We start from the raw sequence: 23,008 nt of genomic DNA, 5'->3' as shown, positions 1-23,008 counted from the left end.
GAAGATGAATTATGTTTATTATTTTACTGAGAATATTACAACATCCAAACCAGGAAATGCTGTGGTAAATTATAAAAATATACATTTGCACTTGAAATGAGAAACTCTTTACATTAATATTTGCTGCATTATCCAGGGTACAGTGTTATTTCTCTCATGTCATCCTATGATTGAAATGTGAGCATGCTTTGTGCATCACAGTCTAAAGATGATCCCTTGCAGATGCTTCTAATTTTACAGATGAAGTATTTTGGAGCAGAAGAAATTTCAAACAAGTAGTTTAAAAGGCAACAAAGTACCACAGAGTGCAAAAATTACTATCCCTTTTAATGTTTTGCAGTGATTTTATTTTGATGAGACAATTAAAGCTCCATTCATTCCTTTCCGCGGTATCCCTATCCTACCCACGTATGACTATTATTCACAACTGAGTCACAGTTTTGTGCAGCAAGACAGACTATGGTCAAATTATCCATACTTTTTCGTACCTTAGGCAAATAAAACATTTATAATATCTATTGAGTGTTATATATAAAAGGTTTACCTTAACTGGAATATTTCCCACTAAAGTCAGATGCAAGTTACTATTACAGTGCTCAGTTAAACATATAGTTTGAAATACTATTAAAACAAGTAACAGAAAAACAGAATCTCCTGAACAAACAAATTCTGGTATTTCATTTACCACCAAATGTTAGTCCAACATAATACATTCTTTTTGCACCATTCCTTTTAAACTACAACAGCTTGCAATTAATTAAACTAGGGTCCTGGGTGCCTTGAGGAAAGCTGGCTTCAGTTTCCCTAGTAGCTTTACCACAATTTCATGTTAGGATTTTATTTAATCACATTAATGAGTCTCTAGGTGCGGTAGTTACAAGCTTTGGACTAACTAGTTAGCTGCAGATTGTACAGGCATTTCATTATCTTCCCTCAGCATGTAAATTTGTCAGCATTAAGCCGTCAAGGACAGCTGGTGAGTGGAAACGGCAGTTCTGAAATCTTGCAGTACAACATTTGCTAACAAAAAAGACAATAAGAACAAAACATAAAACACACATAAAACGCCCATCATATATTTAAAAATTGGAATCACTTGTTCCTCAAATATGTCTTGACGTGTATAAACATAGGACTGTAATTTTCAAATATTTCAATCTACATGCATGACATAAAAAAACAAAAAAAAAATCTGTAAATGCAGAGCAGACCTGTCAACAATTGAAGAGATAAAATCCAGGTTTATATGTTGAATAAAGACCCTTTGTCAGAATAGTCATGACTACCAGTCTCTCCCTGGCTCTTGGCTTTCCAGACACCATTGGGCCTGTTGTGCATTACGTTATTTTCTGTTTGGATTTCAAATTTCCAGTATTCACAGCTTTTATTTTTTACTTCTACTGTTCAGTATTTAACACTTGCTAAACTGCACCTTTTCCTGCTACTCCACTTTTTACATTTTAAATTCAAGTGTAAACATGCATCACACTAACAAGGCAGCAGCTGGTATACTTAATATAATTTAAAGTTTAATATTATTTCTTAGCACTCGGGTATCATCGGGGTCGGATTTAGATTCATGTATCTGATATTGGTTGTGTCATGTGGATTTGGTGGGTTGTTGGGGTGGGGGGGGTGGTGGGGAACAGGGATTGGAGGGAGCACCAGGTAAAAGCCACAATGTTCATCACTAGGAGGGAGGGAAATTATGAGAGGCATCTCAAGTTGCTCTTGTACATTATCATTTGCCCAATGAGCAATAGTAGCTGAGGCTACCTGCCCATCCTCACATCTGAGGAGTTCTATATCATGTGGTGTGCTCAATAGCAAGGAAAACGGGAAGTGAAGTCAATATTTAGCAGTCTTTATGCACCTATGAAGTTTCATACTTCCATTAGATTGTTACAGCTCATTATAAAGATTGCATTTATAGAAAGCATTTTAAAAGCTAAAATTAATTTTATAGAACAAATGATGAAAAATTTCCTGTAAAGTACACTGTTGAGTGATTAAGCACTGGGAAGTGTTGGATAATTAAACAACATTATGGTTTGGTGTTTTGTGCTTATTGTAATATTAAATATTGAAAGCAGTTCATATCTGAACATTATTTCTCTTTTCAGAGGTCCTGTTTGATATATACAAGGCTTTCTCTTTCTCTCCCTTTTAACCAAAAATGTAGCTAAAGTTTTTTTTAAACAAAACTCAAAGCTTTGCTAGTTTCTGCCAGGATGTTTGAAATTTGCAACACCTTACACAAGTAAACTACTTCACTAGTAGTTAACAACATTCTATCTCACAGCCAGTCAAATAATTCTCACAATTTATAAGCAAGGAAAATCAAATGAATGAACTTTGCCCTCTATCAGCTGAACCCAGCAGCAAAGAAATCTCCAATAGTTTTTTTGGCTGTAAATAATTTGATTGGATGGGTTATATTTGCATAACCAATGTTCAAACATTTACATTATTGTTTGGTTCAGTCGTGCTATTGGCATAATAAGATTCTGCAACTCCCTAAGCTGCACTAGAGAAAATGCTTGTATAAGGCAAAGAGCCAATAGTTTCAATACTAATATCATCAAGTGTTGCATTCAGACTTCCTCTGACTAAAAGCAAAAATGATTAAATTTAGCAGTTTTAAAAAAATCTTTAAGCAAATATTTGCAGAATAATGAACAAAAATATTTCTATTTAAATACATATAAAACTAAAAGTAAACAAAGTGTAAAATTGTCCGCATACATCAGACATCCTGGTTGTTGTTGTGTCCCTTTTGAGCAGAATAGTATATCCTCAATATGCTTTGGCATTGGGTCATTTGTATAGATGCCTTTTCAGGCAGAAAAGTACTTATCTGCTCATTTTTATTTTGAACGCACATTTACCAATATATTGGCTGTCTGATCAAATTTTAAAAGCATTTTATGCAAAATTTTACCTTTCAAAATTCCCTTCATTTTTTTTCTTACAGTAAGGACAGGGTAGGTACACACAGGATATAAAACATGTCTGCACATTACAGCTTCCCCGGTTAAGTTACATGGTGAATCTCAGTAAGTGGAGAATATCTGATTTGAAAGATGTTCTTACTGTGTGAATGACATGAGCACAATGGTTCTGAACTATATTTGGCCCAAGTCCCTGAATTCCAATATGTTGCACCATATCCCATATGTTAGACAAATGTGAATTCCCTTATTCACTACAGTTATGGACCCTTGTGCTTCCCAGGTCTTTTTACAGTGTTGTTAATAACTAAGCATTTTTGTCAGATGCCTGTGCCCAATCTTTTGGGATTAGAAGTCTATAATTGAATAAAAGCTTGCATTGTGATCCATGAGGTTTTTTCCATTCAAAGTAATTCTTGGGCCTTCATTTCAACATTAAGCCAGCATCAAAGAACAAAAGATCAAAAGTAATTGTAAATAATGAGGCATCTTGTTAAGTTAATTAGCAGAAGCCTGTTTTCTAAAATTTAGTGCACACAGCCCATTTGTTCAGTTAGACACATATCTTGGGCTAAAAATTGCTGTGGCTGGCCAAAAACAACACCTGTTGCTGGACTTCCCTTAGTCTTTTAATCTCCATGATGTCTTGCTCTAAATTGCTGGAAGTATGAGCTAGAAAGAGTGCAACCCTTTAAAGGGCATCTAGTACCTGAGTGAACAGGGCAAATAACTGTGTACCTCCTTAACCAATCAGAACTGCGCAGAGGTTGAACCAGGAAGTGTAAGGTAGAGTAGAATGAAGCTCCACACCAGTAGTGGTTTTCTTTCAGTGCCAGCGAGGTTAACTGGCAGTAATTAACACCTTTCAGGCCGTTAAGAGTTTTCTTAGAGTTGAAATGGATTAACAACTTTGGACAGCGACTTTGCAAAATACCTACCATGCAAATACATTGAGTGGTGTGAAGTTGCTGTATTTTAATGGGAGTCAGACAGCAAGATGCCATTTTCGAAAAGCTAACAACCAGAGCAACACAGCTTGAACAACAACATTTGGATTTACGTGTCGCTTCGCACATCTATCCTCACCTGAAGTTGCTGTGGTACTTGCACTTTAATAACAGCAAATGCTATTAACCTCTCTGTTATTTTGACAGAAATTTTTGGGTCATTATCTCTGCCAAGACTGGGGCAACACAAATTGAAGTACAAAGCCCTTTTTTGGAGGGAATTGTAATGCCTGTCAAGTACAGAATTTTTGGGAGGCTGAAAACATGATATAACATATGCAGATGACAATGAAATTTACCGTTGGGGGCAAAGTATTTTATGATGAGTGAATTCTGAACACCAGTGGGATGAAAGGGGAAAAGATTTTTGCTGACCGACCATTACCTAAGGGACATCTGGAGAAGATTTACTTCCCTGTACTATAGGATTGGTTGTGGAAATCTCATTCTCTCAACAAAACATAATTCTCTTTTACTGGTGTCATTAAGGTAAATAGTATCTAGTAGAGTTAGCAGAAAATACCTGCATGATTAAAATGACAGTAGTGTCAACAGACATCCTATTGCCCTTAACAGTTCTGCAGAAATGTAAATTCACTGAGAGTGTAATTTATATCAATTAAAGCAAGTGAAAGTACAATTGTACTGATGTTATAGAGAGTTTTACCACTTAATAGAGGAATTTAAAATAATGAAGGAGTTTGATAGAGTAGATATAGAGGTGTTTCCGCCAGGGGAGTAGTCCAAAACTGTGGGCCATAAATACAAGATGGTCAATTGTAAATCCAATAAGTAATTCAGGGTAACGCCTGTACCCAGAGAGCAGTTACAACTTGCTACTGTAAAGAGCAGCTGAGGCAAATTAAGTAGATGCCTTTAAGGGAAGCTAGATAAACATATGAGGGAGAAAGAAATAGAAGGCTGTGTTTAAATGTAATAGAGTGGGGGGAGGTTCATGTGGAGCATAATGCCAAAGATCAGTTGTTCTGGATTGCCTATTTCTGTGCTATAAATTCTATACAATTGTAGGTATACAATTTTGGTTACTATGGGGTCATCCATTTTTAGCATTTCTCCAAGATTTGTACAGCCTTGAAACAATCACAAGAAGAAGGGCACCAACTTTAACTCTAATTGTCATTTGGTAGTACAGAACTTGAGTATTGCTGAAAACAGACATTTTGTGGAAGCTTCTCATCTTGCAATCATCAGGACAATGTCAAGGAAAGCAACAACTTTGTACTGTATGAGATGAGAGTGCTGATCGGCTGGCAAGCGGACTCTGATTGGTTGAGGTGATGCCATGGAGAATGCACTAATTAATGGTGACCAACAGTTAACTGTCAAGCATTGTCTGAAATAGTTTTTCAAAAATATTCAACTTTAACTCTGTGTAAGCTCTCTAAGAAAAACAATCTCATTATGCAAGCTTGAACTGGTGCTTGTAGGAGCCATCACTTCCTATCAGGCCATCACTAAAAGATTAATTAGGATCAGACAGCTAAAAGATCTCAGATGAGTTAGATCAAACAAATTAATTACCTGTGAATGAAAATGTCATGAAGAAAGGAGTAAGATGTGAAACAGTAGATCTGCTGTTCTCTCAGATGCTGACTTAATTTTCTCAAATTACTTGCTGAGATCTTAAAAGTAACTCAGACAAAATCATTTTTAGTTTTATCAACACAAACTGTAATACCCATTTTCCTGCCAGTTTTCTTGACATCCAGCTGGCAATAGGAACCATAATAATAGTAATCCCTGTCCACAATTTTTAAAGTATACCGTCAAATCACCTGATGTGACAAATTATTTAGAAAAATATAAGAGAAATCCAGATTGAACTAAGAGAGAGTAAAGAAAGCCACCATGATTTAAGGGATAGTGGAGGAATATTATCACAGACCAGTTAAGAAATTTAGGATTCAGATTACGATCAAGTTTTCTGAAGCAGCATTTTGACCAGTATTATTCCCAAAGTGGTCAGAGTATCAAGGGATATGGAGCAAAGGTGGGGTACATGAAGTTGAACTATAGACCGACCAAGAGCTAATTGAATGGTGAAACATGCTAGATGGGCTGAATGACCTAACCATGTTCCTATTTGGTGATATCACAAGCTTTTGCAGCACATGGTTGTGTTATTGACGATTACCCACCAATGACTAGCAAAGATATTCAAAGTTAATCATGAGGCAGGTGTACAATGTAGTGTGTTATACATTTTTCTTCTTGATTGATAAAGAGTAATCACATTGTTAAAAACTGTACAGTTGACAAGTCCGTGTAAAAAAATGAACAAAGGTTTCTTATTTGCTTGGGCAAGCTGTGTGCACACTTAAAGATCGTAACTGTACTTGTTTGGCATGAATAGACATCATTGTTTCAATATTTGTTACCTCCAGAATTTTAGTTGCCAGTAGCCAATATCCTCCAGTGCCACTTTCACTGAGCTGTATCAAGATATATTAGTGCTGTGATACCTGTCTATTTTCAAATAGATGAAATGCACTTACTACTTATTAAGCTTCCCAGCTCAAATGTTATTCTCCATTAATGTCCTTTTCTGTGAGTGTAAGTGTTAAATGTGCCCAGCCTGCAATCACAGAGGAATCCAATTCTAGGCAATAGGTTGGAATGGGCAGAAGGCTTTTCAAAATCAGATTTGACCAATATGGGACTGACTGTGAACATGTAAGAAACAAATTAGGGATTGGTATGGCAACTGGGGCTGTCAGAAATGTTCACACTGAAGTATTCCAAGGCATATTTTACAAAATCAATGTCAGCAGCAGGTCACAAGTCAGAGTACTATAGGTTATACAATGTTGAATCTCTGCCCTTTGCTTTCAATAATGCTCTGAAATAAGCCATCACTTACCAGCTCTGAACAATGTTAAAATATCCCTCATATCTGACCATTCCAGAGATTCAGCAAATTCAGTCAGAATTCAGTTAGAGTTGAAATTAATCATTTTCTTGAGGTTGTGTGTATGTGTTGTGTGAAAGTGAGAGGGAGAGAGAGAACAGGTCAGTGAAGCCTGCCTAAGAACTTTGTTGCGCAAAGTAGATTTGTTCAATTAAAATTGCTTTTTCTGGAATTCTTCCCTAATGCATGTAATACATGAGAAGGTGCCAAGTTTAGGTAAATCTATCCTGTTTAGTCAACAAAATTTTCTCATGTCAAAATTGAGAAAGCGGAAGGGGGAGCTCAGACTTTCCAGTCTTAAATTTGATGTGTTTACTTAGCTGATGAAATTTTCCAACACAGTAGTTGATAAAACATCTCCTCTTCCTAATCAAAGCTTACACAGTTTGAAAAGCCCTTGTTTGGGCAGGTATCATGACAGGGACTGCCCCCATTCTTTTCATATGTGCCTGGGTTGGTCCACTGCTATCAACCTTGGCCTCCTCTGCTGGGGTGTAGGTAATGGGTGTCTTATCCTCCTCAGTTGATGGTGTTCGAGGCTGCTGGGGGTAAGGGGTTCCATTCCTGACAGACTTGACTGAACAGGAACCAGACCCTGTGCTCCCAGTCCCCACTGAAGACTGTGCATTGATGAGCTTTGCCTTTGGTGCCTCAGCATCTTCTCTGTTCAGTGCAATGAAAGAAAATAACAAAGTATAAACAAAGGCTTGAATTAAGAATGTAAAGAGACAACAAATCCAACTTTACGACACATTTTTGCATGAGAAAGCAGCTCTTTGGAGCAGGTTGCCACCCACAATTCCACATGTAGAGGTTTCTGAGTTTGACCATTGTGAAGGTGACAAGCGGATGCTAGTCTCTTTTTAGAGATAGAGGGTGAGATAAAAGGGGAGTTTCAATTACATATATAACAATAAGATCTGTATTTTTAAAATATTTTTGAATAGAAATATGAGCACTTTAAATGTTAGGTATAGCTGCTTTGAGAGTAGCACTTTGAGATTGTGATATGCACAAATAATTACTTTCAAGAAGCATTTCCTGACAGACATCTGCTTACATATTCTGTAGCATGAGGAAAAACATTTTTATGTAGTGTTCGGATCTGGAATGCACTGCCTGAGAGTGTGGCAGAGGTGAATTCAAGCATGGCTTTCAAAGGAGAAAAATCTGCAGGGCTATGAGGAAAGAGTGGGGAAATGGGACTACTAAACTGTTGCATAGAACTGGCACAGACTTGATGGGCTAAATGGCCTCCATCTATGTTGTAATCATTCAATGATTATAATAGATATCTCAGTAGGTTCAACAATGTCTTGAAAAGTACGTAATTGACAGCTGTACATGTGTGGGCAAACAACGTTTTGATGCACTTTGTCCAGGAATGAATAGAACATTTGTATAAGGCTGTTTGAGGGATAAGATCATGATTCCTTGTAGTCTGTCTAGTGAACAATCTTGTAGCTGGGAGATATTATTTTGGTTTTCTAATCGACAGCTTTCACCCAATCAATCAGTGATTCTGAATCTGTGCTAGCTGGTGCAATGCAGAGGTTCTCGGGGTTGTTCAATAGTCAATGACCACATGGGTTTAGTCAGGGAATATGCTCAAAGTCCAACAAAAGCAAAATGCTGAGAATGTTGGAAATCTGAAATAAAAACAGAAAGTGCTGGAACTCAACAGGTCTGGCAGCATCTGTGGCAAGAGAAAAAGAGCACCTCATCTTTTGAGTAGGCACTTTACAGCCCTCTGTACTCAGCACCAGGTTCAACAATTTCAGGCCATAAATTCTGCCCCCATTTTGTTTCTTTTTATTTTGTGCGCGCCAGCCTTAATTTTGTTTTCCATGTTGTTGCTTGTGGACACAACTGTTCAGTATTCTGCTGTTCACACACACTCTTTTGTTTCTTTACCTCCCTTAGCCTTTTGTGTCATGAGATCTTTTCTCAGTTCACCTCTCCCGCCCACCTCCCTATCACAGATCTTCCCTTTTGTTCTTCACACCACCGCCCCCCCCCCCCCCCTTTTCACTTGCTCAAAGCCTGTAACATTTCTATCTGCCTTCACTTCTGAAAAAGAGGTCCTTGACCTGAAACATCAACTATGCTTGAAGTCTAGTTTACAGCACAGGAAAGTATGCTTTGTTCCTTTCAATATTGTAAAGAGAATAATAATAACATCAATAAATAAGGTAAATATATAGGCCAGGATGCTACAACTCCACCCGCCACTGGGATCTTCCAGACCCGTCAATGGACTATTGGCTGGGCCGACTGTCATGAAGCTATTAATGTATATAATATTTTGGAAAATATTTTTCTTTTAAAATAGAGGTTTGGTCTGCGGGTGTGCCATCTTGGATTAAAGCCAGCTAGTCTGAGTGCTTTAATATGTGCTAGTATGAGATGTAAACAGAGAGGTAGAGTGCATTTGCATTTTTTTGACTAGAGCATTCAAGAAATGGGGTGAAAATTGATGCCTTTCTAACAGCTACCAAGCAATATGTTTATATTACTAATAAAATTGGTATAATGAATGGGGTTTCATTGTTAAAAGGTAGAGTTCAAAAAAGTTGTTGATACAGTGAGAATTAACATTCAATGGGGCAGGTAGGTATAACTTCAGTAGTTTTTCAGGTGTACAGGGAGAGGCAATGTAAGATCAAAAGGCAGCTGCAAACCTCCAACTGGTCCAACTGGCTCCACAGTGGAAAGAACTTCAGTCTGAATTTGTCAGGTGAAAATGCTTTGTCTGGTGTTTGGTTAAGTCTATGGACTGTTGTTGCCTTAATGGAGATTAGTTTGGGAATTTGTTAAAAGTTATGGTAGTAGTAATTTGTAGCCATGTGTAAATTAATAAAATGTTTCAATTAGTTAATGTAAAACCTCGAGAACTACTGGTCTGATTTCTGAGTTTAGACTCGCATCTCAAACATAACACCTAAAATTATTGGTTAAGACAGTTGTTTCAAGTTTCCCTCTGGGATTTTTTAATTAACTCCACTTTACCAACTGCATGAGTCATAACATGGACGCATTCCCCTGCGGCGAGTCCCACCATGACGGGGCCAGAAAATCCCAGCCACAGCTTGAGTTTGCTACTGTTCAATAAATTTGGCTAACAGTTTCTAACCTAAACCATTGTCAGACTAGAGAAGCTGCTCATTTTCTGCCATCCAATGTTGGGAAAACTGTATGGCTATCGACATAAATATAACACTGCAGCCAGACAGTTGTTAGTGCAATGAGTGAGCAGAGTGTCTGAGAAATATGTTAAGGCATTGTTCTTTCAATTCTGAAAAATGGATTCAAAATCATTTTAGGTAGAAGTGAAGATCTCTATTGGCTGGCAGCAAGATAAAAATGGGTAAATGAAAGTGTTTGGCACTATAATCCACTGGATCTTCTAATTCAGCATTGACTGCCACCAGTTTGGAAATCATACTACTGCAGTTGTTATCCCCCATTTATTGTACTAATACTATCAGCACTTAAGCAATACCAGGAAGCATGGTGAGATACTCTGTTTCCACCTCAATTAAGTTACCGTGTGCTCAAGGCTCAAGAAGAGGGTCATATTCAACAACTTTTGTAGAGACCTAGTGTGTTTTTAGCTGCATGATAAAGGGCTGACAACAGAATCCAATTTAAAGTTTAAAACGTAAAATATGAGACAGATTTAGTTGTACTGCCACTGGTATGAAGCAAAAGCATTGCACAACCTTTAGGAAGTAGCCTCTCTCAAACCAGCACCAGCAGCATCGACATTGTGATGGAAATGTATGTGCGGCACAATGACACGATCAGAAACCACAAGAATAAACAACACCTGAAACATAAACATTGCACTGGTGTAGAACTGGGGTCAGATTTCCCTCATACTGATTAGTGACAAGGCCAGTGTTAATATTCAAAATCTGCAGGATAATAGGGCTAAAGCCCATGTAAACTAGCACGATCGTGTGCATCTTAGGCCACTGATTGCAACTTTACCTGATCTCATTTGGCGTTTCCTCTTCCTCATATTTATGCTTTTCTTTCCTGTACAGTGTGAACCACACGATAAGGAAAATTAACAATAGTCCAACTATAACTCCAATAACAGCACCAGCAATGATCCCAGGATCTCTCACATCTGGAAAGAAAATGAAGTAGGCAAATTAATATTGACATCATTATCCAATTAAATTCATTTGAATGCGAGTATGTTCATGCTTGTTTCAATGTAAATATAGGTTTATATCGGCACTTGTCTTACAAAGAAACACTTTTTGATGACATATGTTTTCCACTAACATCTTAAAATAAGCTTATTTCTGGCCTGTGCCCATTCTTAATGAACATTATAATTGTGAATTCAGGATTTTTCTTTTGTCACTTTGTCATACATGAACTATGATCCCCATTGTTAAGCAAACCACACACATTGCATTTACATAAAAAGATCATTTTATATATATATTTTTTAAAGTGGCACATACTGAATTTAAAAAGAGGTGACATGGCACAAATATCTTCATTTTCCCCATAAAGTATCATAAATGATTCTTTGCCACTATAAATTTCATTAGCCCAGAGGATGCAGTCAGTGCTGTTGACCTTGACGAAGACTGCCCACAAAGACCTAGTGAGCTCTGGAGTGTGAATTTCACCTTTTTCAATGTTAATTTCATTCTGGAGCCAGCTATAGGGAGAACTCCAACATTCAGCGACAGTGATGTCATTAAACAGACTAAGCAGCCAATCACATTGAAGACTTCTCACAGAAAGCAAACCAGGAAGTAACATGCAGGTTTTATCATTCACTGTTTATAATTTTATATAAAGCAAAATAAAGATTGGGACATATACTTGGGATTAACATTGCTGCTGAAAATCAAACTTTAAAGAGATAATTTTTAATATTTAGAAGTGTTTGGAATTTTTATTAAGGAATAGAGAAATTTGACAATCCACAAATATACAATTAGTTTTTCAAGACCAGAGAAGTTCTTCATAACAATGACTTACACTTCATTCAACAATGTTTAACTTTTTCAAGGGACATTATAGTGAGAAGGAGAGTGGAAAAGATAGAAGTTCATTTCAATTCAGTGATTTTTCAATTGATTTCCATCTACAAGGACTTTAAAAACAGAGGAGAGGGAATCTTTGGCAGCAACTTCTGAATTTCCACTTTTAATGCCACACGTGTGGACAGCAGAAGTTCCTCTTAATTTCACAGAGTAACATTGGCAAACCCTCAGAGTTTTGTTGTCATTACAACAGGAAAACATGGGCAATTATAGATAAATTGTTTTATTGCTGGATGCACACTTTTGGGTGCAATTCCCAAATTCCTAGATTTTGTTTATTCAGGTAGATGACTCACGCATAATTGTAACATTAATGAAGCAGCTTTCTTCTCCCGCCTCATTTCTGGCATTGCACTCGTATAGTCCAGCATTCTCCGAGCTCAAGTTCTTCAGCAAAAACATTTCAGGGGTTCTTGAATCTGAAGAAAAAATACAGCACCTTAAATGGTGAATTCTGCACAGGGCTTTTGACAAACAAACAATTCAGAGCTTGTTTCAAGGAATTAATTGCAGTAAATTAAACCTTTAAGGAGCTTGCAACTTTGTAAAACTCCAACCACTTGTTCTTTGCTTAATGGATTTTGGAGTATTTTCTCATTTTATCAGATATTTTCTCTGAACTATATTTCCATTCTGAACTCTTTATCTTTATGAGCTTTCTTCCTTTCTTTTTCATGTGTTTCTTTTATGTACATGTCATTTTCTGACCAATAAGGCAAGCAGACCACCTTTTCCCTGCTCTATGTGTCACTGCATTATTAGACATTTGGAAGTGCTTGAATGTCCCAATATAAGATTCCATCCAAGTTCCCATCTCTGTCTCTGTTTGAAAGCACTTAGCCTTCACTCTATGCCTTCCTTACTGTCATAGCAGTGATCAGGAGCTCACCACAAGGGAAAGTTTGGGTTTGACTCCCTGACCCATGTTCGGATCCTGTACTGTACAGTGTTTCACTGTCTGCCAGTACTGAATTTTGGACTGTGTGTAAGGAGTAGTCCAAGGAGAGAGAAGACATGCTTGGCTCTAAACCACATTGTTTGTACTGCTGTCAGGTGCTAAGGTGCCCGTTATACAAAATATCACAACTCAATTATAAAATAAATAAGCCATATCTCTATTTACAATACCTTGAAAAATGTAGCAAATTTTAAGGTGTTATTTTAACTTCTAATATCATTCTCAACAAGGTAACATTCAAAAATAATGAAATTGTGGAAAATCAAGGGAACATGACACCAGAGGGAGAGTATCTTCACTGTGGTGCTGTAACATATTCTGGCTATTTCAGCGACAATACTGTTGTTCATGTACATTTTTGTCAAATAAGAAGCAAAGAAGACCAAGGCTGCTGGAAATCTGAGTCAAAGCAAAAGAAAATGCCAGAAACACTCAGCAGACTAGCCAGCACAGGCGGAGAGAACAGATTCAATAGCAATACGATTGCAGCTCTCTACCTCAGGGAGATCTGCAAGCGTGCACGCGCAAAGTTCGCGCTCACCCTGCTCACCCTGCTCGCGTTTCACTCTGGGCAGGCCTTAATTGTGAAATTAACCAACGTGAAATCACCTTCCAGCCTCGATCGTGGGCAATGATGGGCTTCCCGACCACCCCCTCCCCCCCACAAGCCTGCCCGACAAGGGCTAAACTCTGCCCATTAATTCACCTGTTCCTGTAACAGATGCTGGCTGACCTGTGGAATGTTTCAAGTATTTGCTTTAGCCAATAAAAATCTGATTTGAAATCTTTTATCCTAAACAGAAATGAGTGTGAGCATATCAACCTGATTTAGAAAGCGTGTCCAATGTGTGTAAGGAAGACAATCTAGTCATTGTAAAATTTATTCACTAACCTTTGTGTATGGTCGGATGAAATTTGGCTTGGTGTCCTTCTGTATCCAAAACATGGTTCCACCTATACGAGATTGGCTGGGTGCCATTTTCTGATTTACAATTAAGTTTTATATCATTTCCTTGCAGTAATTGTCCTTGTGTCCAGCACTTAGGCTTGGAAGGTTTGACTGAAGTCGAACAGAGATACTTTGATTAAGATCACATATTTTAATCAGTATATAACATTTTATAACAAGCATTATTAATTTTCTCCATTATAGATTGTTATAATACATATTAGATAAAGGATTGGAATTCAGTACATGAATGCATTTCTGTGTATCCTATGGTTTGTGTGACTGCCAATAAACTCCTATTTGTCCATCACATATGTCTTCCAAATGGGTATAAGCTGTGTTTCCCAGAGGAGCAGAAGAGGTCTTTGACAGCAGAAGAACATTGATAATAAAGAAGCTGTATTTCAAAGCACAATAGCTTGTTACATTTGTTTTGTGGGATCTATCACAGCATATTGTGTTCAATCACAACTATTCCTTCACTCAACCTGGCACACATACAACAGGCAGAATACCATGAGATCAAAATCAAGCTACATATTAACCAACCTCACACCCTTCTAATTTTGTTCTTTCCTAAGATATTTTATTTACTCTTTTGTTAACAAACCCCTGCATAAAGTAAATTCTACTAACCTCTATTTTTGTTCATTGGATGATTAGTTGAAATTAATGCCCTCTACTTAGTGACCCACCAACCTGTAGAAATAGCTTTTCTTGACTGAACAACCTTATCAAAACTCCTTACAATTTTTGAATACCTCTCTTGAATCTCCTGTTAATCTTCTTTTGTTCTAACTAAAAGAGCCCTACTTTTTCTAGCCTCTCCTCATAAGTGAAGTGTCACATGAGGGAGCAGAAGAGAAGGTGCTTTCTTCCAATTATTCCATGTAGTTCTTCTGAACACACAGCAGGTGGCACTCCAGGTAAATAAACTGTGTTCACGCAAATAAACAATCTCTTGTGAAACCAGAATCCCCCACCAGCCTACTTTCAATTGGTTTTTAAATAAATCAAATCCATGACAAGACCTGTAGCTGAACTCAGACTTGCAGTCTCTGTTCTGAAGTTGTGACTTTGATTTGTGATTTGTTACCTCTGTGGTTGAGGAAAATCTGCTTCTAATATATTTAAAGGAAAGAGATTGTGTTTGCACAGTGTCTTTCATGAACTCAAGGCATCCCAAAGCACTCAAGTACGATTTACTTATAGTCACTGTTGTAAGTGTAGGAAGTGCGGCAGCCGATTTCTACACAGCAAGGCACAAACAGCAATGAAAAGACCAGTCTCATTCAAAAGTTGTTTAGTAATACTGAGATAAAATTATAGTTGTCAATATAACACCACACATATAAATATGATATATATATATATAGATAAACAAAATCTATAAACCAGTATCTAAACATATATCTACATTCTTCACATTTCATCTCTCACCCACACAAAAAAGAAAACCTGTCTGAACCACAACCAACCTAAGAAAAGCACGATAGTTGCACTCAGTGGCCTTAAACAAAGAATGTTAGTTTGCACATAGTTACACGAGAATAATATATTGTTCCTTACAGAGTATCATTCTTCTGTCCTTGTAAAACAGGACATTCTCTGACCTACTATGGGAAATCACACAATCTAACTTAAAGATACTTTGTAATGAATTCTCTAACTCGGGGAGTTGTGTATGTTCAAGAGTGAGATCAATAGACTGTTGGACACTAAGGGAATCAAGGGATATGGGGATAGTGTGGGAAAGTGGAATTCAGTTAGAAGATCAGCCATGATCTTATTAAATGGCAGAGTGGGCTCGAGGGGCCATATAGCTACTGCTCCTACTTTTATGTTCTTATTGATGTATTGAATGCCTAGAGGCTCTGATCCATAGAAAGTCCCCCTTATCCAGTAATTATTAATGAGCAGCCACTGACAATATGTCGCCAGTAACATGTCCTGTCAGTTCCCAAGGATTACTCAATGATGTTCTAACAATAAATAACACTTGACGATATATGAACATGAATCCAATATGAATTCAAATTTAAAATGATAGCAGATCTCTGAAAGCATAGCTCATGAAGAATACCCTGTTTCATAACAACAGGGATATGATCAACAAAATGTTACAGTAAATGTGTTAGAGGGAGCAAATGTGACACTGACAGGAAGTGTGCACCATGTGCAAGACTTTTAACATAACTCATCGAACTCCAGTGCCATTGTGAACAAGAAATGAAGACCAAGAGGAGGCTTTGGATAAAGTGAAGCTTTAGGGTGGGGATAATTGGACCAGGGCATAAACATATAATTCATGCTCCATTCTAAAGTCATATATGCTGTCCTTATTTTCAATTATACTGTGATGTTTTATTCTTTCTGTTTAATTATCAAACCTTGTGGCAATTTGGAGACAGCAGTAGAGTTGATGGGAGCCTAGCAGGTTCAGAATGAGGAGCTGTAAAGAGTCAACACTGAAATACTGGTGTCATCATTGGGAGAGTGTAACAACAATGTAACAAGCTCACACGTGGTTTTTATTATATATGGGAAGTAAGATTTTAAAGACAGAAAAGGGGAACAAGTGTAAAGCATTTTTATTAGGGGCAAATCTTCAAAAATCTTTTGAAAAGTGAATTCATTCGATACAGCCTACTGCACTAACATAAATCAGATCAAAAACCATATTGGTTAAGAATGTCATGTATCTTGACATTACTATTACACCTTTTCAAAACTAAGCCCACAAGAGGCTTTAATTATTTTACAGAGCAACTCAATATTAAAATTAACAATTTTCCAGACACCTACCCAAAACGACAAGATTAATAGCAGTCTTCAAGTCATACTGTCCTTCATTTTTCACTTTGCATGTGTACAGTCCTGAGTCTGTTGAACGCAGTGACGATATTTTAATGGAAGCATCCCCCATCAGGTAATTTGCTGCAAAGGAGATTCGTCCTCTCAGCTTTGCACTTACATTCTCATACACTGAACCCAAAGAATAAGTGATCACCTATGAATCAAACAGAACAGAATTAGATCAATCTCTAACTGCATCATTGCAACTAATTTTAAAACAAAAGATGAGCCCCTGATGTTTGTGCTCAAGATTTATGCTAGAAGTTTTGGCTCTGCTTTAGATATTATTTGGGGTACAGTAGTACTGGTCATTCCAGTAAGTGGTCCGAGTGTTTTACATTTAACTATCTGCCTTTAATTTTAAAGGATGTAACCTTTTGCAATTTGATCATACTCCTCCATCTGCGTTTCTCCAAAGACACACTGAGAATAGACCAGAGCAAAGGAAATGAAAAGACTAGATTTTCTATGATTTTACTGAGTGGACAGCCATTCATAGACTGCCAACTATCAAGGATTTGTGTTGGTCAAGGTATCTCTATATCTTTTGAAGCTTAAGCATCTTCACTGTATGATGTTCATACTTCTCCAGACAAATGTCAGGGACACTGTTAGACAGAATAACACTAATAGTTCTGCACCCAATAGACACTAGTATGTTAAACTACCTCTTATGACCTACAGATGCATATTAGATCATTGCAACTAATGGTGTATATTAATGTTTTCAGCATACCAGTCCATAATGCATGTTCTCTGCAGCTTGTTATATTCCAGAAAGCTAGGTGGTCAAGCATAGAACTGGAGCAAATCTTTACACACTTTCATAAGCAGTTATTTACAGAGATACACATTACAAACATGCACTTTCTAAGCCAACCACCACAGCTTCTGTCCGTGTCTATTTATAGGGGAACAAGTGAATCCCAGTTAATGCCCACCACAAGCATTCAATTAAATACGATTAATATACAATTAACATAGTGAAGTGACACAGCCAACTGTATTTAACTCTTTCCATTCAGATCAGCAAGAAATAATACGATGATAATCCATACTAAAAAACAATGCTTTATTTTTGTCTTGTGCCCAGATCTTTGTATGGCTGTTCAACTTTCCTCCTGTTTTTCAAAGTGCCCCCCCCCACAGAGAGATCATGAGTTACACTGCAACACAAAACTACAACTGAAAAACAGTAATGACAGCATTGTCCAAACCCACAACCTCTACCACCTTGAAGAGCAAGGGCAGCAGGTGCATGGGAACACCACCACCCGCAAGTTCCTCTCCAAGCCACACACCACCCTGACTTGGAACTATATCACCATTCCTTCACTGTCGCTGGGTCAAAATCCCAGAACTTCCTCCCAAACAGCACCCCCACCACAATGGATTGCAACAGTTCAAGGGGGCAGCTCACCATCACCTTCTCAAGGGTAATTAGGGATGGGCAACAAAATTGCTGGCTGACCCAGCAATGCCCACATCCCATGAAACAATAAACAAAAATGAAGTCTTATTAAACAGCATCAACTGACAAAAATGATCGGATAGGTTAAAAAAATATTATCCTGGCAGCGATTCTTGCTGAATGAGAAAGTAAATTCAACACATCAGATTCAATGCAGTTTTTGGTATCAAACATTTAAAAATAGCAGCCAAAGGTAAACAGACAGTTCTCTCACCATCAATTGCCCTTAGTAATAAAAACTTGCTAAATTCCTTTCTTGTGGTAGCAGCAGAGAGTATTATCCTTTTTAAGCATCTTTCAAGGGCTATTGCTGAATTTGTTGGTGAGCTTCTGCCAGGATCTGTTGGGGAATGGTGTCAAGTGGATGTGTGAACGGAGGGAAGCAGTGAAACTAGTATAATTCTGTTCACCTGAAATTGCCACCAGCATATAAAGAAAAGCATTTGGAGTGCTGCAAATAGAGCCAAAAATATAATTAAAATGCAAAAAGATTTATGCAATGGCAAAAATAACACAAAAACAGCGGAAAAACAGGAAAAAGGAAATAATTTTCTCAGCGACTGTATTGGACCACGACTGGAGAGGTTGCAGTGTTGATGAAAGCAGATGAAAGAATTGGTCAACATCCCAGTGAAGCCGCATTAAAGAGACGCTCAGGGGAGAAAGCCCACCTGAGGTCAAAAAGCTAAACTTTTTGAAGGGAAGTGTCACCAAGCATTTTTCCTGAAGTGGATGACAAGTGATATCCTACTGAGTGCACAAGACGAGGAACAAGTAGTTCAGTTTCCTTTGCCATTTTTTGCCCTATACTGTCACCAATGCAAAATAGCAAGGTCTCGGCAATGTGGGATTTTCAGTGCAATTTGGCCAAAATCAGCTTCACCGATGCAAAAAGCTCACCACATTTTAAATATAATTTATGTTCGGTGCAACTTGAGTTTCCGGCACCTGTTGCGCTGCTTTTAAAAATATCGCACCAGAAGCAGGCTCCCCCCACACATTTAACCATAACCCCGGCAATTGATCAGCATTGGGAGTTTCTGCTAACTACACTTGTTTGTGGGCCTTCAGGGTAGCTTTAAAAATTAATCTAGATCTTTTGGGTGCAAGAGCCCCAGAGTATGTTTCAAAGCTTCTGTTCAGGTACTGACTCGCACCCCAGTATAACTAGAAAATCATTTCACATATTTTTAAAAACGAATTTGAGTAATTTAAAATGGATTCATCAGAGGTGGTGGATTGACATTGTGGCCCAGGTTTTCACTACGATGGACGGGTGAAAATAGCGGAAATGTCCAAAAATCGAAAATCCCGCCCCCAATCACAATGCTTCCCATGTTCATGGGGGTGGGATTGACACTGTGCATTTTGAGCATACACAGTTTATAGAGGCAGCTAGCCTCTTCAATCATCAGCTGCCTCCACTGAAGTGGGATTTTGGTTGGCCAGGAGTGTGAACCTCAATGTGTGCAGATTAGACAAGGTAAGAGCTGGTCTGAACTTGGTGGATTTGTTTGGATAGCCAGGGTGCCCCTTTGGAGAGGTAAGGTATCCCCTTTGGATCTGGTCCCAGGGCAACTTTGGGGGAGGTCAGGTGCCCCTTTGAGTGTTAAAAGCAGGAATAAATGTGTGTAGAAATGCAGAACCTCATTACTGTCAAGCTCACTGGAACTGTCAACATCGACTGTCCAAACTGTCAGAAGCACCTGTCAAAGGGAACTATCTAAGGGAGCTGTCTAAGGGACCTGTCTAAGGGAGCTGTCAAGCTGTAAAGGCATTTAAAAGCCCACCCTTCAACCTTTGAATAAAATATCTGTAGTGTTAAAAAAAATGGTTGTTCAAAATATTTCACCCTATCTATTGACATAAGTCTGAGGGCTTCCATTAATTGATTAGTGCTGCATGACTGATTTCACAACCATCCACTAGGTGCCTGCCATTTACCAGTTTGATTCACAGCTACAAGTGGTTATAGACTCTTTGATGTGGGACTTTGAATTCTAATATTTGTTTTAAGGGATTGTGCATTTGAATGAAATGTTGGTTGTTATAAGGCTTTATATAGTTGAAAAAATGTAGATGTACTAAATGGGTTTTTATCAATGAGAGTTTTCTTTCAATATAGTGAAGTCTGCAACAGACACTTAGAACTTTATTTTATCTCATCTCTGCATGGGTCCTGAGATCTGCAAATTGGTGGATATTAGGTGAGTTGGTATGGTAGCTGTAAAAGAATAAGAGTGGTGGGTAGGGGGCATGGGTTGGCATGAGTTGGCACTGTTGGCATATAAAGGGCTAGAATGGGCCAAATGAGTGGATGGAGGGGCTTAGGAGCTATAAAGTATATGCCAGCACCACCAGGTAATGCTTTACAATGTCATCTTTTTAAAACATCTAGCTTTAAAAAATTTCCCTTCATGTATCTAGAAGTAGTAACTCTATGATGTTTGATTAAAACAGATGAGCAGGTTTATCACAAATCATAAGCCTTCTTAATCACTGGCCACATATTGGCATAGGAGCTAGAAAGGGCTATGGGGGTGGATGGAGGGGCATGTTTGGCATAAGGGCTATAAAGGGCCATGGGGTTGAGTAAGGGGAATAGCAAGGAGGGTATAAGGGGCCATGGGGAGGGGGTGGGACATGTCATGAGATGGCATGGATTAGCAAGAATGGGGTATGGTTATGGGAATGCAGTATGTCGGGGAGTGGGGGATGTGAGGATTAAGGGTTGGAGGGATGTTTTATATTTTAATCATTGCTTTTTATTTTTGGACACAGTTCCAGAATCCCGAGGCAGGCATTCCACCCAGCCTGCCTCCACACCCGGCACCCTTCTCACTCCTTCCCAGTTGTCCGCCCAACTCCTGTTCTAGCCTGCACCCATCCTCCTCCCCGGACTGAAAATCCGATATCCGGGCAGCAGTTCACAAAGCTTGGAATTCTCCCATCTCTGCTCCCTCAAACCAGGAGCAAAATTGGGGCCAGTGATTAAGAAGGCTTATGATTTGTGATAAACCTGATCATCCGTTTTAATCAAACATCATAGAGTTACTACTTCTAGATACATGAATGAAATTTTTTTAAAGCTAGATGGTTTAAAAAGATGACATTGTAAAGCATTACCTGATGGTGCTGACTCAATTCAAACTTGGCGTTCAGTGAAATGCAAATGAGTTTGAGTGAAAACAAAAACCTTTCAAAACGGGTGCAATTTTGGGCACAATGTGTGCTGGAGTCCGCAACTGCACAGAAAACAGAAAATCTACCCCCTCCCCCCAACTTCCACTCCCACCCTGCCACCCATTCATTGGCATAGGCTGTATAAAACATTCCTTTCTGTTGAAGTGGCAAAGCTAAGTAACTGCTCAAGTTCCTTAACTGTCGGTTGTCTTCAAGTCAAAATGCTGTGAATCAGAATGTGCCGAGTTTGCTGCTTTGGCAGAATTATCCAAAATGCCTAATGCCAAACATTCTGAAGTAAATGTCTTACTGGATGGACAAAATGAAGAATAGCAGTTCAACGTCTGAAAATTGACCACAATGTCTGTGCTTAGATATTGAGCAATATCTCTTAAAGTGGATCATAAAATGTGTGGGTTTTGTGTGTAGTAGCAGCAGTGAATGCTGCTGGAGGACCACAGGGAATTTTGTGTTGCTCATGCTAATATTTCCTCACCACTGAACCTAGCAGGAAAAGAGTATTGCTCAGAAAATTTTTGAAGCTATAATGTGGTCGTTTCAGAAAACAAAATCCCACAAACACAAAAGATGTAACTGCTTACACAGTGAACAATTGTTTCAATATCTGCTAACTCATTCACCAGAACATTTTCATGTGGTAACAAATTATTTCTTTTGGTTCCCTTTATTTCTTTCCAGAGTAGTAGTAGTAATGCCCATAAAGCAAACACAGATATTCCTGCCACTGTTTCATCTAGAAGACAGGAAGAAAGATATATATATGCCAACCTAGCTACTTGATAAAATTATTATTTTATTTTTAAAATGGACAAAGGCTTTGTCCTGACATGCCTGAGTAGCCATGACTCACATCAGAGGAATTTCTAGCCTTCAGAAACCAGCAGGGAACTTGTTACCTTTAAAGAGATGCTACTACTTCCTATGACTTCAGAAAATCAAATTCCAAAAAAATGAATAACACTCTTTACATTTCTAAGGCAGAGCTGTGACCAATGTAGATGGTATGCCTGCAAGGACCAGGAAAAATACATCCTTTGTCCAAAACACCAGAGAAGAAGTGGCAGGAATGTCACACGACCTCCCCCAAGCTGAAAGAAGTAATATTCCCATATGGAACTAAGTCCAGGCAGTCTACCATTTCACCACCTATCAGGTAGCAGCAGAGAGAGCTCGGTCCAGGAAAGTTGCCTGGCCTTAAACTACACTGTGAGCTACTGGAACATTGACAGTCCTGTGTCTGAGCCTATAAGACTAATTCATCTTTACTGCCCTCTTCCATCAGGGAAGTCCTTGCTTCTGGAAAGACGGATCACCCTGCAACAGTTTCAGCCTGCTAACCTCTGGAAGAATATGCCATTGGAATTTTAATTCTTGATTTTGAGCATAAGTGAAACATTAACTCTTATTTTTATCATGGTCTTGCCCCATACCCCTTTCTTTCCCTTATCCCTCTTATCAGCCATGATTGAATGGTGCAGACTCGTTGGGCCGATTGGCCTAATTTCTGCTCCTATGTCTTATGGTCTTTTATTGTATGAGTGCAAAAGAAGGGGACATTGCAAAACCCCTTCCTGCGTTTTGTGTGTGTGTGGAATAAATCAATCCTCA

The 23,008-nt window shown here is 38.3% G+C and overlaps 1 protein-coding gene across 2 annotated transcripts in view; it reads right to left on the bottom strand.

Moving 5' to 3' along the window:
- Positions 1-23,008, bottom strand: part of LOC121269666 (CXADR-like membrane protein) — a 133,706-nt gene continuing 110,698 nt past the window's right edge. For both annotated transcript variants that reach the window (XM_041174460.1, XM_041174459.1), the window contains exons 3-7: positions 16,675-16,879; positions 13,813-13,980; positions 12,259-12,381; positions 10,881-11,022; positions 1-7,550 (exon numbers count right to left, since the gene is read on the bottom strand). In XM_041174460.1, coding sequence (XP_041030394.1) covers positions 7,265-7,550; positions 10,881-11,022; positions 12,259-12,381; positions 13,813-13,980; positions 16,675-16,879 — 924 coding nt within the window. In that variant the 3' untranslated portion in view covers positions 1-7,264. The remainder of the gene's footprint in view (positions 7,551-10,880; positions 11,023-12,258; positions 12,382-13,812; positions 13,981-16,674; positions 16,880-23,008) is intronic.

Source organism: Carcharodon carcharias, chromosome 25, assembly GCF_017639515.1.
Source record: "Carcharodon carcharias isolate sCarCar2 chromosome 25, sCarCar2.pri, whole genome shotgun sequence".
In the NCBI taxonomy this organism is placed as follows: Eukaryota; Metazoa; Chordata; class Chondrichthyes; order Lamniformes; family Lamnidae; genus Carcharodon; species Carcharodon carcharias.
The sequence above is the reverse complement of the archived record's forward strand: the minus strand, read 5'-3'. Positions and strand labels throughout refer to the sequence as shown.